This window comes from Leopardus geoffroyi, chromosome D2 (assembly GCF_018350155.1).
Source record: "Leopardus geoffroyi isolate Oge1 chromosome D2, O.geoffroyi_Oge1_pat1.0, whole genome shotgun sequence".
Lineage (NCBI taxonomy): Eukaryota > Metazoa > Chordata > Mammalia > Carnivora > Felidae > Leopardus > Leopardus geoffroyi.
This window is the reverse complement of record NC_059334.1, coordinates 61,648,994-61,663,606: the sequence shown is the minus strand read 5'-3', so window position 1 is coordinate 61,663,606 and position 14,613 is coordinate 61,648,994. Positions and strand designations below refer to the sequence as shown.

At 42.5% G+C, this 14,613-nt stretch overlaps 1 protein-coding gene across 3 annotated transcripts; it reads right to left on the bottom strand.

The window, feature by feature from the left end:
* Positions 1 to 1,118: 1,118 nt before the first annotated feature.
* On the bottom strand, positions 1,119 to 14,098 carry BORCS7 (BLOC-1 related complex subunit 7). Of its 3 annotated transcripts, none has more exons than XM_045438746.1 (5): positions 13,925 to 14,098; positions 5,193 to 5,255; positions 5,037 to 5,080; positions 4,058 to 4,078; positions 1,119 to 2,576 (listed from the first exon to the last, which is right to left on the bottom strand). In XM_045438746.1, exons 1-5 carry the CDS (start codon positions 14,060 to 14,062, stop codon positions 2,525 to 2,527), a joined length of 318 nt encoding a protein of 105 aa, XP_045294702.1. In that variant the 5' UTR covers positions 14,063 to 14,098; the 3' UTR covers positions 1,119 to 2,524. The 3 variants fall into 3 exon arrangements, with proteins under 3 accessions (XP_045294702.1, XP_045294705.1, XP_045294704.1); XM_045438749.1 differs by having other exon boundaries at positions 4,042 to 4,078; positions 13,925 to 14,093; XM_045438748.1 differs by lacking the exon at positions 5,037 to 5,080 and having other exon boundaries at positions 4,042 to 4,078; positions 13,925 to 14,093.
* Positions 14,099 to 14,613: the final 515 nt, after the last annotated feature.

The following is a 14,613-nucleotide window of genomic DNA, read 5'->3' as shown; positions in this document are numbered from 1 at the left end:
ATTTAAAAAAATTTTGGCGGGGGGTGGGGGGCGCCTGGGTGGCTCAGTCGGTCAAGCATCTGACTTCAGCTCAGGTCATGATCTCGCCATCCGTGAGTTCGGGCGCCAGGTCGGACTCTGCTGACAGCTCAGCGCCTGGAGCCTGTTTCGGATTCTGTGTCTCTCTCTCTGTCCCTCCCCCCACTCACATTCTGTCTCTCTGTCTCTGAAAAATGAATAAACCTTAAAAAATAAAAAAAAATACAGGAATTTACCCAAGGGATACAGGAGTACTGATGCAGAGGGGCACTTGTACCCCAATGTTTATAGCAGCACTCTCAATAATAGCCAAATGATGGAAAGAGCCTAAATGTCCATCAACTGATGAATGGATAAAGAAATTGTGGTTTATATACACAATGGAGTACTACGTGGCAATGAGAAAGAATGAAATCTGGCCCTTTGTAGCAACGTGGATGGAACTGGAGAGTGTGATGCTAAGTGAAATAAGCCATACAGAGAAAGACAGATACCATATGGTTTCACTCTCATGTGGATCCTGAGAAACTTAACAGAAACCCATGGGGGAGAGGAAGGAAGAAAAAAAAAGAGGTTAGAGTGGGAGAGAGCCAAAGCATAAGAGACTCTTAAAAACTGAGAACAAACTGAGGGTTGATGGGAGGTGGGAGGGAAGGGAGGGTGGGTGATGGGTACTGAGGAGGGCACCTTTTGGGATGAGCACTGGGTGTTGTATAGAAACCAATTTGACAATAAATTTCATATATTGAAAAATAAATAAATAAATTAATTAATTAATTAAAATAAAATAAATTTTTAATGTTTATTTTTGAGACAGAGAGAGACAGTGTGTGAGCAGGTGAGGGACAGAGAAGGGAAGAAACAGAATCCGAAGCAGGCTCCAGGCTCTGAGCTGTCAGCACAGAGCCCGACACGGGGCTCAAACTCACTGCGAGATCATGGCCTGAGCCGAAGTCTGACGCTTAACCAACTGAGCCACCCAGGTGCCCCATATTTATTTTTAATTTCTGCACTAGATACGGCCTCCAGCAAAATGCTGAATAGAAACAGTGTTGGTAACATCCTCCAATAATGCTTCAAATGTCTTACTCTTTTTTTTAAATGTATTTATTTTTGAGGAAGAGAGAGGGAACAGGGCAGGGACAGAGAGAGAGGGAGACAGATAATTCCAAGCAGGCTCGCAGTGTTGGCTCTATTCCATGATCCATGAGATTAAACCTGAGCCAAAATCAAGAGTCAGATGCTCAACCAACTGAGCCACCCAGGCACCCCTCAAATGTTTTACTCTTAACATGACATTTGCTGGAAATTTGTGACCCTTCTTTTTGAAGGTGAACTGAGCCCATTTACATTTAATAATTGTAATGAGTGTTTACAGAATGAATAGCATAACTGAATTCCTTCATATCTAGTTTTTTTCTTTTACTTTAAATTAAGGTGAATTGGTAAAATGAGGAATAAATACAGTCTAATATGATTAGCTGGCTCTATATACCATATGAATTAAATTGGACTCTTATTTGCTTTTTTTTTTTTCTTTCAGTGAAGACACCAGTTTCCTGTCAGCTTTCTCCCAATTCCTTAGTGAAGAACTAACTAGAACACGATAGAGTCCCATTTAAAATTCAAACAAAGCAAAGACATTCAAAGGCAATGCCTTTTAGTAAGATGAGTTAAATAAACATGGGTAAGTATCTGAAAACATAAGGTTTTCACCATGGCACAACCCTATGCTGCAATCATTCCCAGTAATTGAACTGCCTTTGCATTTGGCAGTAATGTTCTACAAGTGAATTTGCTGATGACTAGCAAAATTTTTAAATGAACCCAAGGCCAATTAATCAAAAGTAATAACAAAGAAACTCTAGGAATACAAGTCACGGGAGGAGACTGCAGCTGGCCAGATATGATACCATTTGCCTACCTTTCATTCAGGAATTTGCTACAATGAATAAAATAAGTATTTCCTCTGAGTGGGAAGGGAAGGGAAGGGAAGGGAAGGGAAGGGAAGGGAAGGGAAGGGAAGGGAAGGGAAGGGAAGGGGAAGAACAGGTATTACCTATTACCATTTCTGAATGTATGATTAAAAGAAAAAAAGTCTTTAAAAAAGAATATTAATTAGTCCTATGTTTTCACAATAGAATCCCTAATTCTGAATTTAAAACATTATTCAGTATTTGCTTAAGGATCATATTTAGTTGATGTGGCTTTTGACATATAAAAGTTCTAGGGGAAAAACTAAGACCTCTTTTAATTTTACTTTAACATCAAACTAAACAGAGCAATTAAAAAATTCAATAAGACCATGGGTTACTCTGCTTCAAGAAGTACTTCCAAAATTCAACCACCTAGCTTCTTTCAGGAGGAATTATACACCATCACAAATCTGTTCTAACTTAACTTTTGGAGAAGAAAATGGAAAGTCAAACCCATAGCACAGTGGTTAAGTAAAAGATTTCCTTCTCAGTGTCGACACAGAAGTGCTTTTGCCCTCTTACAAGCTGCACTATTTCAGCAGATGATTCAGCTGGTCCTGTAGATCAGAAGACTGCTCAACACTAGAAATTAGAAAAGAGAAAAAAGGTTTATCTGGAATGAGCAATAAAGACCTCTCTTTTTCAGTTTGTACTTTAACACAGAAGTACTCCCGAAGCTAAATCAAAATTTATATTGGTCCTCTAGGGTCCCATAAATTTAAACTATGAGAAAAAGGTTTGTAAAAAAAAAAAAAAAAAAAAAGAAAAAAAAAAGGGTTTGTAAAACCAGTTAGAGATAACCAATGTTATAAGGGACAGATTTAATCCACTCAAAAAAACAAGACTGTTTACTGGCTTCAGCACATTTAATTTACTTAATGAATATTATCAATGTAGAAGGTTTTCTATTCATTAAGGGTGGCTTCTACACGTTGTAATTTTTAGAAAGCCTTTACTAGCAGTGAATTGACCTACTGTATACCTTTGAAATATACAGTCGACCCTTGAACAACATAGGGGATATATAGGCGCTGATATCCTGCACAGTCAAAATCAGTATATAACCCGACTCCCCCAAAACTTAAATACTAATAGCCTATTATGGACCAGAAGCCGTACTGGTAACAGAAACAGTCAATTAACACATATGTTGTATATGTATTATCTACTACACTGTTATAATAAAGTAAGCTAGAGAAAAAATGTTATTAAGACAATCATAAGGGGATGTGTAGGTGGCTCAGTTAGTTAAGCATCCGACTCTTGATTTCCGCTCAGGTCATGATCTCACATCTCGTGAGTTCTGAGCTGACAGTGCAGAGCCTGCTTGGGATTCTCTCTTTTCTCTCTCTCTGCCTCTCCCTCAAATATAAATGAAAGAAAGAAAGAAAGAAAGAAAGAAAGAAAGAAAGAAAGAAAGAGAGAGAGAGAGAGAGAGAGAGAGAGAGAGAGAGAGAGAGAAAGAAAGAAAGAAAGAAAGAAAGAAAGAAAGAAAGAAAGAAAGAAAGAAAGAAAAAGGAAGGAAGGAAGGAAGGAAGGAAGGAAGGAAGGAAGGAAATCATAAGGAAGACAGGGCACCTGGGTGGCTCAGTCGGTTAAGCATCTGACTCTTGGTTTCAGCTCAGGTCATGATCTCATGACAGAGATCGAGCCCTGAGTCAGGCTCTGTGTTCATGGAGAGCCTGCTTAAGATTCTCTCCCTCCCTCTCCCTCTGCTCTTCCCCCCGCTGGCACACTTGCTCTCTCTCTCACACACACAAAATAAAAATAATATTAAAAAAAAAAGAAAATCATAAGAGAAAATACATTTACAATACTATATTGTATTTATAAAAAAAAATCTGTGTGTAAGTGGAACTGTGTAATTCAAACCTATATTGTTCAAAGGTCAACTGTACTGTCTTCTTTATACCCCGAATAAGCTATCCCAGAGCATATGTCAATTTAAGGGCATATGTCAACCAGAGTTTCACACTGATCCTCAGCCCGCAAGTAGAATTCCCTGCAGCCTGCTTTAGTTGCTGCTCCCTGCTCCCAAGTCCCCTACCTTTGGGGTTACTTACTTCTTCTGAATAGCTTCTTGCCTAAATCAGAAAAGGAAAGAGGAAAATAAACATAAAAAATCTCAGAAGACTAGTACAACTTCTGGCTAGAAATACACAGGCAGAATAAATCTCCAGCTTCTGTCACATTCTGGATCTCTGTTCATTCTAGCCTAAGACTGTGTTCTTGAAGCTCTGTTCAACATCTGAGTGCAGGGTTGCTAAAAAGAAGGATTCTAAACCTAAACAGGTAATGATACCCTATCAGATCAAGGGAGGTGGCGCAAAAACCATGCACGTGCATGGCTCACGTTCAGTGCGCAATGCGCAACCTAGTGGTCACACACCTGATATGCGCACACCCCAAGAACGAACATTTAGCTGTCTAAATATCAAGGGTTAAACTCTTAACTGTACAGTAGGTACATAAGTATAATATCAACTATATAAAATATAAAGCAAAATTAAATATGACGAAAAGCTAACTATAATTTTATCCAAAATTACAACAGAGAAGGGGTTCTCTACATTTCAAAGTCTCTGGGATCATTTATATGTAGCCAGGGCTGGGTCATACGTGAGACTATGGGATACAGGTCGGAGTTACACTTGATCCCCTAGTGCAAGAGCAGACTCCCCGGGAGAGGCCTCGGGCACAGGTAGTCAACAAATACCAACTCGGTGCCTATTGGGCGCCAGGCACTGTGCTAACGTGGTCCTGGTGTGGGCCCTGCCCTCAGGGGGCTTACAGTCTCTCCCTCTGAGGAGACCTCAAAGAGATACAGAGAGGCTCACCAGAGGTAGTTCCTGTTCTTGATCTCACCCCACACCCCAACCTCTTCTGCAGTTTCAGCCATCTTTTCCAGAAGGAGCTCATCCTTGACTAACCCCACTTTTACTCCTGCCTTCACAGGAAAATGTGCTGAAGAACAAAGGCCACAGGGGGCAGCCTGAGGATAATGATTTTGTAGCAAGTAGTCACTGGAGAGGGCATACTCACTGGTATTGGAGATGTGTTGTTATTATTGCCATTTTCCTTAAACTCTGCATTAAAAAACAACGACACACACAAAAAGAGAAATATATACATTCCATTTCCTGTAGCCACACAAATTATGTATATAAAACCCAAATCATAAAAGGAAGTGTTTCTTACATCTTCTGAGTGCAAGATGGCATCTTCCTGTAGTACCATGTTTCGAGCTGCCTGACCTAGCAGCTGGAAGACAAAAATAAAGTGGTAATCAAAATCTCCGAACTTCCTGTCATCTTCTCTCTGCAGCTGTTACACCGCCGCCCTCTCTCCTCCCCTCCCCGCCCCCCACAATTACAAAAACTCCAAATGTAACAGAGGATAATTTTCCATTTGTTCTCGTTGAAAATCCAACTTCATGGTCACTCTGGCCATTGTGGCATGGGCTCCACCTCTTTTCCACCTCTGAGATCAAGAGCTCCAGAACTGCAGAGCTCCTCACGTACCTTCTTAGCCAAGTGCTGAAAGAAATCTGCAAAGAAAACTTTGGTTCCACGGGCCCAGTGAGAACTTAACCTTTTGGTTTCTTAGAGACAAATCTGACATGTGGGGTGGAGTGAGGGGGCAGCAACTAGGGTAGAGCTAAAAAGGATAATAAGAATACAGCTGTTTAGAAATGGAATGAGAGACACAGAACAAAAAAAGGCCTTACAAGAAGCTCAGGGCTGAAATGGGAAAGCATCACACGAAGGATGGCTGACAGGCCAGGCAGAGACAAGGAGAAATGTAACTACACTTACGGTGGGCACAACTATAGGCATAGTTGCAAATCACTGTGCTGTAAACTTGAAACTAATGTAACATTGTATGTCAACTATATTTCAATTAAAAGGGACAGAGAGAAAGCGGAAGGAAGGAAGGAAGGAAGGAAGGAAGGAAGGAAGGAAGGGAGGGAGGGAGAAGAAGGGTAGGGGAAGGAAGGAAGGGGAAAGGGAAGGGAAGGGAAGGGAAGAAGGGAAGGGAAGGGAAGGGAAGGGAAGGGAAGGGAAGGAAGGAAGGAAGGAAGGAAGGAAGGAAGGAAGGAAGGAAGGGGGGAAGGGGAAGGGGAAGGAAGGGGGAAGGGAAGGGAAGGGAAGGGAAGGGAAGGGAAGGGAAGGGAAGGGAAGGAAGGAAGGAAGGAAGGAAGGAAGGAAGGAAGGAAGAAGAAGGGTAGGGGAAGGAAGGAAGGGGAAAGGGAAGGGAAGGGAAGAAGGGAAGGGAAGAAGGAAGGAAGGAAGGAAGGAAGGAAGGAAGGAAGGAAGGAAGGGAGGGAGGGGGGAAGGGGAAGGGGAAGGAAGGGGGAAGGGAAGGGAAGGGAAGGGAAGGGAAGGGAAGGGAGGAAGGGAGGAAGGAAGGAAGGAAGGAAGGAAGGAAGGAAGGAAGGAAGGGGGGAAGGGGAAGGGGAAGGAAGGGGGAAGGGAAGGGAAGGGAAGGGAAGGGAAGGGAAGGGAAGGGAAGGGAAGGAAGGAAGGAAGGAAGGAAGGAAGGAAGGAAGGAAGGAAGAAGAAGGGTAGGGGAAGGAAGGAAGGGGAAAGGGAAGGGAAGGGAAGGGAAGAAGGGAAGGGAAGGGAAGGGAAGGGAAGGGAAGGGAAGAAGGAAGGAAGGAAGGAAGGAAGGAAGGAAGGAAGGAAGGAAGGGAGGGAGGGGGGAAGGGGAAGGGGAAGGAAGGGGGAAGGGAAGGGAAGGGAAGGGAAGGGAAGGGAAGGGAAGGGAAGGGAAGGGAAGGGAGGAAGGGAGGAAGGAAGGAAGGAAGGAAGGAAGGAAGGAAGGAAGGAAGGAAGGAAGGAAGGAAGGAAGGGGGGAAGGGGAAGGAAGGGGGAAGGGAAGGGAAGGGAAGGGAAGGGAAGGGAAGGAAGGAAGGAAGGAAGGAAGGAAGGAAGGAAATGTGGATGCAGATTTTGATGAGTTCCCATAGCTGATAGCTGGGCCCTGACAGCACAAAAGCTGAGCTCTGATTTGGGTGGGTGGCCTGTGGCCACAAAGATGTGATTCAGTGGGCACTGAGAGCCAAGAGGAGATCGACAGAAGTTTCTGGCCTATTGTCGCACCCTGTTCCTGGAAGACATTAAGTCCAACCACATAAGAAGAGCTACTACTATGTGTCCTACCCACTGTCCCTGTTCCCTTGGGTCAGAGAGATTCTGATGAAAAGTGGACCAATGACCTCAAATTCACCAGGAGCACCAGCCCTGCTACAGCTCCCAGATAATTTCCCCCACAGCAACTGTTATTTATCTCCATTTTTGTTTTAAAATTAATAAACCTTTATGTGCTTCTAAAGTCAAAGCAGTAAAGTAAGACCTTCCATCCCTGTCCCTTCCCCTCTCCATTCTCTCTCCCCTACGCATCAATATTTTTTTTTAGGGACACCTGGCTGGCTCAGTTGGTGGAACATGTGACTCTTGATCTCAGGGTTGTGAGTTCAAGTTCCATGCTGGGCAAGGAGCCTACCCAATTTTCTAAAAATGTGTGTGTGTGTGTGTGTGTGTGTGTGTGTGTGTGTGTGTGTTTTAGTTTTGGGTTTATCTTCCCATTGTTTCTTTTTAAAAGTGGACATATGTATATAATCTCCTCTCCTTACTTAGAATGTAACCTTCTACATGCACTCTTCTCTGCCCTGCTATTTTCACTTGAAAATGTATGTTGAGACAGATCTGCAGCAACATATACCACATCTGCGCATTGTTCTTCTACGGCTGCAGAGTACTCCACTCCACAGATGTCCCTGTAAGCCGGAAGCCTGGGTGGCTCAGTCAGTTGAGCATCTAACTCTTGATCTCGGCTCAGGTCATGATCCCAGAATCATGGGATCAAGTCCAGTGTCAGTCTCTGCACTGAGCGTGGAGCCTGTTTGAGATTCTCTCCCTCTTCCCCCCTGCCCCTCTCCCCTGCTCGTGTGCTCTCTCTCTAAAATGTCAGTGAGTGAGTGAGTGAGTGAGTGAGTAAATAAAGAAAGAAATACAGAAATGTCACTGTAAGATTATTCAACTAGTCGTCTGGGGTAGACTTTGGAGCTATTTCCAGTCTTTGCTATTATAAGCAGCGTTACAAAAAATATCTTATATATCTTGGTGTCTTTTTGCTATAGTATCTTTGGGATAGACTCACAGAATCATGACTGTGATTGCTGGATCAGAGGGTTTTAGTTTTGCTACATACTGCCAAATTCCCCTCCATTAGGGTTATACCATTTTGCATCCCCATCCACAATGTATCAGAGTGCCTGTTCCCTCCCTATGACCACTTTTAAGTGGCAAATTCCAAAGTCCTACAGATGGGAGACAGTGACTGACAAACTGATGGCAGAAAGACAAGGTTCGAACAGAATCTTCCTCATTCATTTACTCAGTCAGTCACCGCATGTTTATTAAGTGCTCAGATCCACCAGGGAGAGACATAGCCCCTGTCCTCACAGGGCTCACAATGTGGCGTTACAAAGAAGACACAGGCACTACAATACCTTGTGGTAATTGCTTATGGGGAAACACCAGATGACCTGAGAGCATGGGGGGGTGGGGTGTCTGACCCATTACAGGGGCAGAAGTTCAGGGAGGACTTCCTAAAAGAAGTGACTTCTAAGCTGAGACTAAAGGTCCAGCCTGATCGGATTTACTGTGTTTGAAGTGTTGCTAGCAGGATGGAGTGGAGTGGGGACTGAAGGCAGAGAGACTGGTTGGAAGAACGCTGCCATAGTCTAGGCAAGCAAGGAAAGCAGCCTGAGCCACGGAAGTGGCAGTTAAAGGGGGTGGGAGGAGCGATCATTTAGAAGATAGACTCGAGGAGACTCATGATTCGTGGAATGCAGGAGCTGTTGCAATGCAGGGCCAAGGCCCCTTCTCTGATGATAGCTGCATCCATGGGCATTCTGCATCATTTTCTTGCATAAACCAACCATGCACATAACACATCATAACCCACCATCGAAGATGTCCGGTTTGGGCTTCTTTAAAGTGGAACAACGTCTTGAGTATTTCCCCCTAGGCTGTTACCATTGTTTTGTTCATAAGTAACTCAACAGCAATCTTTGCTATTCACCTTCAGCAAGTATTGTTACTGAGTTATTTGTTAGCTCCTCGTCTTCAACAAGATTTTTCAGCTTAGTTTTCATAGCAATACCATCCCTCTTTTTTTTTCATTCTTGTTAATCATTTTCCATATTATTGCATTAAATAATGTGGTTACAATAGTAGGCATACACCTTACAAAGGTTTAGGATAAATACACCGGACCCTTTACTCAGCACACAACTGGACTGGAGGACACATGCAGGCACACACAGAAGGAGCGTAAGAGTCATATGCATTCATTGTGCTGAGGGCACAGGCTGGCACGTTCTTCCCCACTTGGTGCTCCGGCCACACTGGCCTCCTTGCACACCCTACACACATTCCCATCTCAAGGCCTTTGCATTTGCTACTTATTCTACTTGGAACGCTCTGCCTCCAGCCGTCCACGTGGCTTGCTCCCTGACTTCATTCAAGTGTCTGCTCAAATGTCCCCTCCTCAGAGAGCCCTTCGCTGATCACCCTATTTAAGGAAAACCCTTTCATCACCCTCTACTCCCAGTTTAGTTTTTCTTCGTAATATTTACCACCACCTGATTTTTTGGTTCATTTGTTTATCTGTCTCTTCACTAAAATGTAAGCTTCCTAAGTACAGGGTCTGCTCGTTTTGTGTACCACTCTCTCCTTTACGCCTAGAATAGTTCCTGGCACATAGCAGACAATAAATATTTATTACATGAATGCTGTGGAAGGGGAGCTTTACACGTGGAAATTGTCAGCGAATCAAACAAAATAGCCACATGGAGACTGTTGAAAAGAGAAGCAATGCCCTAAGGGCCAAGAAGGATTGAAACTGAAAATCAGGCTGCGTGTCTACAATGAGGCTAAGAGCTTCCTTTCCCTCAGGACTGACCCCAAGGAGGTGCCCTGTGGTTTTGAAACAATTTGGGCTACATGATATCAAATCAAAGAGATGGAGAAGAAAGTCTAAGGAACAGAAAGGAGTACCCTCCTGGAGAAGACAATTGCCACTAGACCCCAAAAAATCAGAAGCAGAGGTTGTTCTGTGAAAATAAACTGTAAACACTTAAGACATTGTTTCTCTAGGAGATTCAGTTCACTGAGCTCAAGACACTATCAAGAAAATGGAAAGGAAACTCACAGAATCGGAGAAAACATATGCAAATAATATCTGATAAGGGATTAACATTCAGAATACATGAAGAACTCCTACAACTCAAATAAAAAATCCAATGTTGAAATGGACAATGGACCTTCATAGACACTTCTCCAAAGAAGACATACAAATGGCCAATAAGAACAAGAACCACGCTCAACATCGCTAGTATGGGGAAATGCAAATCAATACCACTTTATACCCATCAGGATGGCTATGATAAAAAATGAGGGGTGCCTGGGTGGCTCAGTCAGTTGAGCCTCTAACCCTCGATCCCAGGGTGATGGGATGGAGCCCTACATCAAGCTCCACACTGAGCATGCAGCCTGCTTAAGATTCTCTCTCTCTTTCTCTCTCCCTCTGCCCCTCTCCCCTGCTCGTGCTCTCTTTCTCTAAAAATAAACAGATAGATAGATAAAAATGGTACACTGTGCTAAACAGCATGGTGGTTCCTCAAAAAGTTAAACATAAAATTACCATGTAAATATGATCCAGCAATTATAATTCTAGGTAAATACCCTGAATAATTGGAAGCAGGGTCTCAAATAGATATTTATATGCACATGTCTACTGAAGCATAGTCACAAAGTCAAAAGGTAGACATAACACAAATCTCCATCACCAAATGAATGGATAAACAAAATGGGGTATATACATACAATGCAATATTATTCAGTCTTAAAAAGGAATAAAGTACAGTACTGATATATACTACAAAAAAAAAAAAAAAAAAAAAGACAAAAAAAGAAAATCAATAAGATACTCCAAATTATCTATAGTCTAGTAAAGGAAATGGCAAAAATACGTAAGTAACTATATGAAAAGTCAATATGGTATGTGATAAGTACCATGTAAGAGATCCAATAAAAGGCAAAAGTCAGAGAATTGACAGATGATGAGTCAATCCTCACAGAAAGAGGGACTGATTTCAGTTTAATTCAATCCACACCACTCACTAAGCACCCACTCTAAATCTACTATGGAAGAATCTCATGTGAAAAACACACAAGGAGGAACGGAAAGGAGCAAGTGACATTAGGGTAGTCAATGGTGACACCATGGCTTTTTGGCCACTTAACCACCTCCTACCACATGAGAAGTGGTGCCCAAGATTGCGGGCCTAGAACCAGTCTGCCTAGGTTTCAGCCTAGTTCTGCCCCTTCCTAGCTACTCTGTAACCTTGGTCAAATTAAATTCCTCTTTGTATCCTCTATGTAAGAAAAGTACCTCCTCTATGTTAATAAGGATTTAATGAATTAAGTTACATAAAACACAGCAATGTCCAGCACATGGTTAAGTTTATTATGATGAATATGGATGTTCAATACATACTGGTGGTTGGCAAGCCAAGAGAAAAGTAACATAAATTAAATCTCCTTTTGGCTTGCAGCCCACTGATAAGACACCTGAAACATGCAGAGCATGACCTTGCTCAAAGAACTCATGGCTACCTTACTTGCTTAATGTTTTTGTTTTATTGAAGACTAAAAGTAACCTTATCTTAACAGCAGCTGTCCCCTCAAGGTCCTGAAAGCCTTGCTTTCAAATTCCTTAGAGACTTATGCTATCCCCAACCCCCACTAACTTAAAAGTATATTATCAGTCATCTCCTCACAACCCCAGTGCAGCTCTTTCTGCCCACGCATCCTGTCCCCGTGCTTTAACCCCGTGCTTTTTTTTTTTTTTTTTTTTTGCACCAAAGACATCTCAAGAATTCTTTCTTGGCCATTTGCTCAAGCCATCAAATACATACTGGTGGCTAGCTATGAACACTATTGGGACGCCTGGGTGGCTCAGTCAGTTAAGCGTCCAACTTCAGCTCAGGTCATGATGTCACAGTTGGTGGGTTCGAGTCCCGTGTCAGGCTCTGTGCTGACAGCTCAAGCCTGGAGCCTGCTTCAGATTCTTTGTCTCCCTGTCTCTGCCCCTCCCCCACTCACACTCTCTCTCTCAAAAATAAACATTAAAAAAAAAAAAAACTAGGAACACTATTTTTTAAACTTATATATTTATACCTTGTTTCTCCTCCAAAAAGATTCAAGGCAATTTATACCTAATTGTGTGTGTGTGTGTGTGTGTGTGTATACACACCCACACACTTTTTAAAAAAAAAAACAGAATGTAAAAGTCATTAAAAGGAGAAGGAAGTAAATGTGTCTCCCACTAAAACTGATGTAAGAACTTCTGTGCAACCAAGGCAAAAAGTGAAACACCTCAAGTCCATAATTCTCATTTGATAAAAGACAACATAACAATTCTTCAAAAAGAGATAGACTTTCCTCTGATACTGAATCCTAAAATGAGTATATAATGTGTAACCTCACACAAAACATACTCAGGATCACCAAATCAGTGACTTCAATAATAGTATTCTAGTAAATGCTTCTTCATACAGTTGTTTCTTGTAGTCTCTATCAATCAAAGCTAAGGACATAAAATGAAAGGTAATTCTGTAAAGACAATTCTACTGGACCCTAAACTAATACGAATAAAGCTGCTATGAATATTCACATGCAAGTCCAAAAGCTTCTGGCCATAGTATGCTTGTTACTACAATTACATAACTTAATAAAACAATATAGAAACTGATGAAATAGGACTTAAAAGAGACAGAGTTACTATTATTATGAAAACTAAGTTGAAAATAAGCAATACTTGAAGATGAGCAGTTAAGACACTGCTATTGAGTTAATTATGAGCAAGACAATGGTAAAGGTCTATAGAAGAAATTCACAAATATCTAAAGACTTTGTACTCAGATTGTTTCACAGATGTATTCAAGATGTTGTTCCAGTTTAAAGAAACCAAAACAGGAGCTTAGATAAGACGTTATATGCGTAACAAAATGAGAAACATGTAATCATTTCTCTTGGATAAAAACCTAGGAGTGGAATGGCTGAGCCATCAGAATCATTTCTCTTGGATAAAAGCTAGGAGTGGAATGGCTGAGCCATCAGAACCATTTTGTTTGTCCATTCACTTATCAATGGACATTTGGGTTGTTTCCAGTTTGGAGCTATCACGGATAATGGTACTATGCACATGTACAAGTCTTTGTGTGGACATATATTTTCATTTCTCATGGGTGAATATCTAAGAGTACAATAAATAGGTCTTTTTTTTGGGGGGGGGGGATACAAAGTGAACATACATAAAACTTTCTGGTGTGAAAAGTCATCATATGACTCCATTCATGGAAACAGCTAGAGGATGAAGGGGAAATCGGGGCAAAGGAGAAAGCTAATCTAAGAGACAGAAAACCAAGAATATGGCCAGAAAGACAAATCAGAAAAGAACAAATCCATAGACGATCCACAAAAGTGTGGAAAGAATGTGAGATGCTGAGGGCAAAACCATGCTGAATTTGGGAGGCAGAAAGATCTTCCTTCCCTAGAAACAACCCCATGAAACAAATTAGGCACTGGCTGGGACCACTACCTTTTCCGCTGCCCTGTGGCAATCTCCACTTTACAGCGAATTCTTACCGGCTCATTTCTTTCCCTCCCTACAAAGCTAATCCCACTGAGACTACACACCCCAGAATGCAACACGCGCCCTTCGCGAACGAGCTCTACTCCTCGGCAGAGCAGTTCACAGCCTACAATTCCCAGGAGGAAACGCGATCCTCCTTCCCACAGCTATGGAAGACTCGGGGCCCCGGGGGTATCGGGCCGGAAAGTCCACTCTCAGCTCACCTCGGAGCTCCGGGAGCCCTTCAGCACCTGCTTAGTGAGCGCGATGACGTCCGTACCACAGGTGTTCACCTTCTCTGTGAGGAGCCCCTTCACAGACTGACCGAATCGCGCTTGAGAATCTGGCGTCCCAGTCGCCATCACTTCATCTAGTGAACGCCTCCTCCCGAGCGACGGCGAGTCGCTGGGGCCAAAAGAAACGCAAAGCGGAAGGAAGCGAGGTGGTGTCTCTTACCCCGTGGGAAAAGGAAGGAACGCATGCGCCTAGCGGAGGTTGACCTTAGCTAACTTTAAATCCATTTAAACTACTCAGTTGAAAACCTGAGGAAGACAAGGCCCAGGTGCATCTCTCTGGAGGGGATGGAAGACAATCTCAGTAAATCCATAGGTTAGAATCAGGAACCCTGGATTACAGGCCTACTTCTGCCATTTAGTTGTGTGACTGCAGATTACTCAATCTTTGCGTCTTGTATTTATCAATAAGAAAAAAGTAATAATGTTCAAGTCTCCAAAGGGTTATGAGAATGAATTAAGATCATTTAGTTCAACTTTAGTAAAAGTTCATGAACTAAATATCAAATTGGGTGCTAGGCTGAGGGTAGAGAAAAAAGATCCAGTCCTTGTCTCTGAGGAGCTCCCAGGCTGTGGGATGAGCCATGTAAACAGCTTAGAAATGAAGGAAGTGCTCAAAA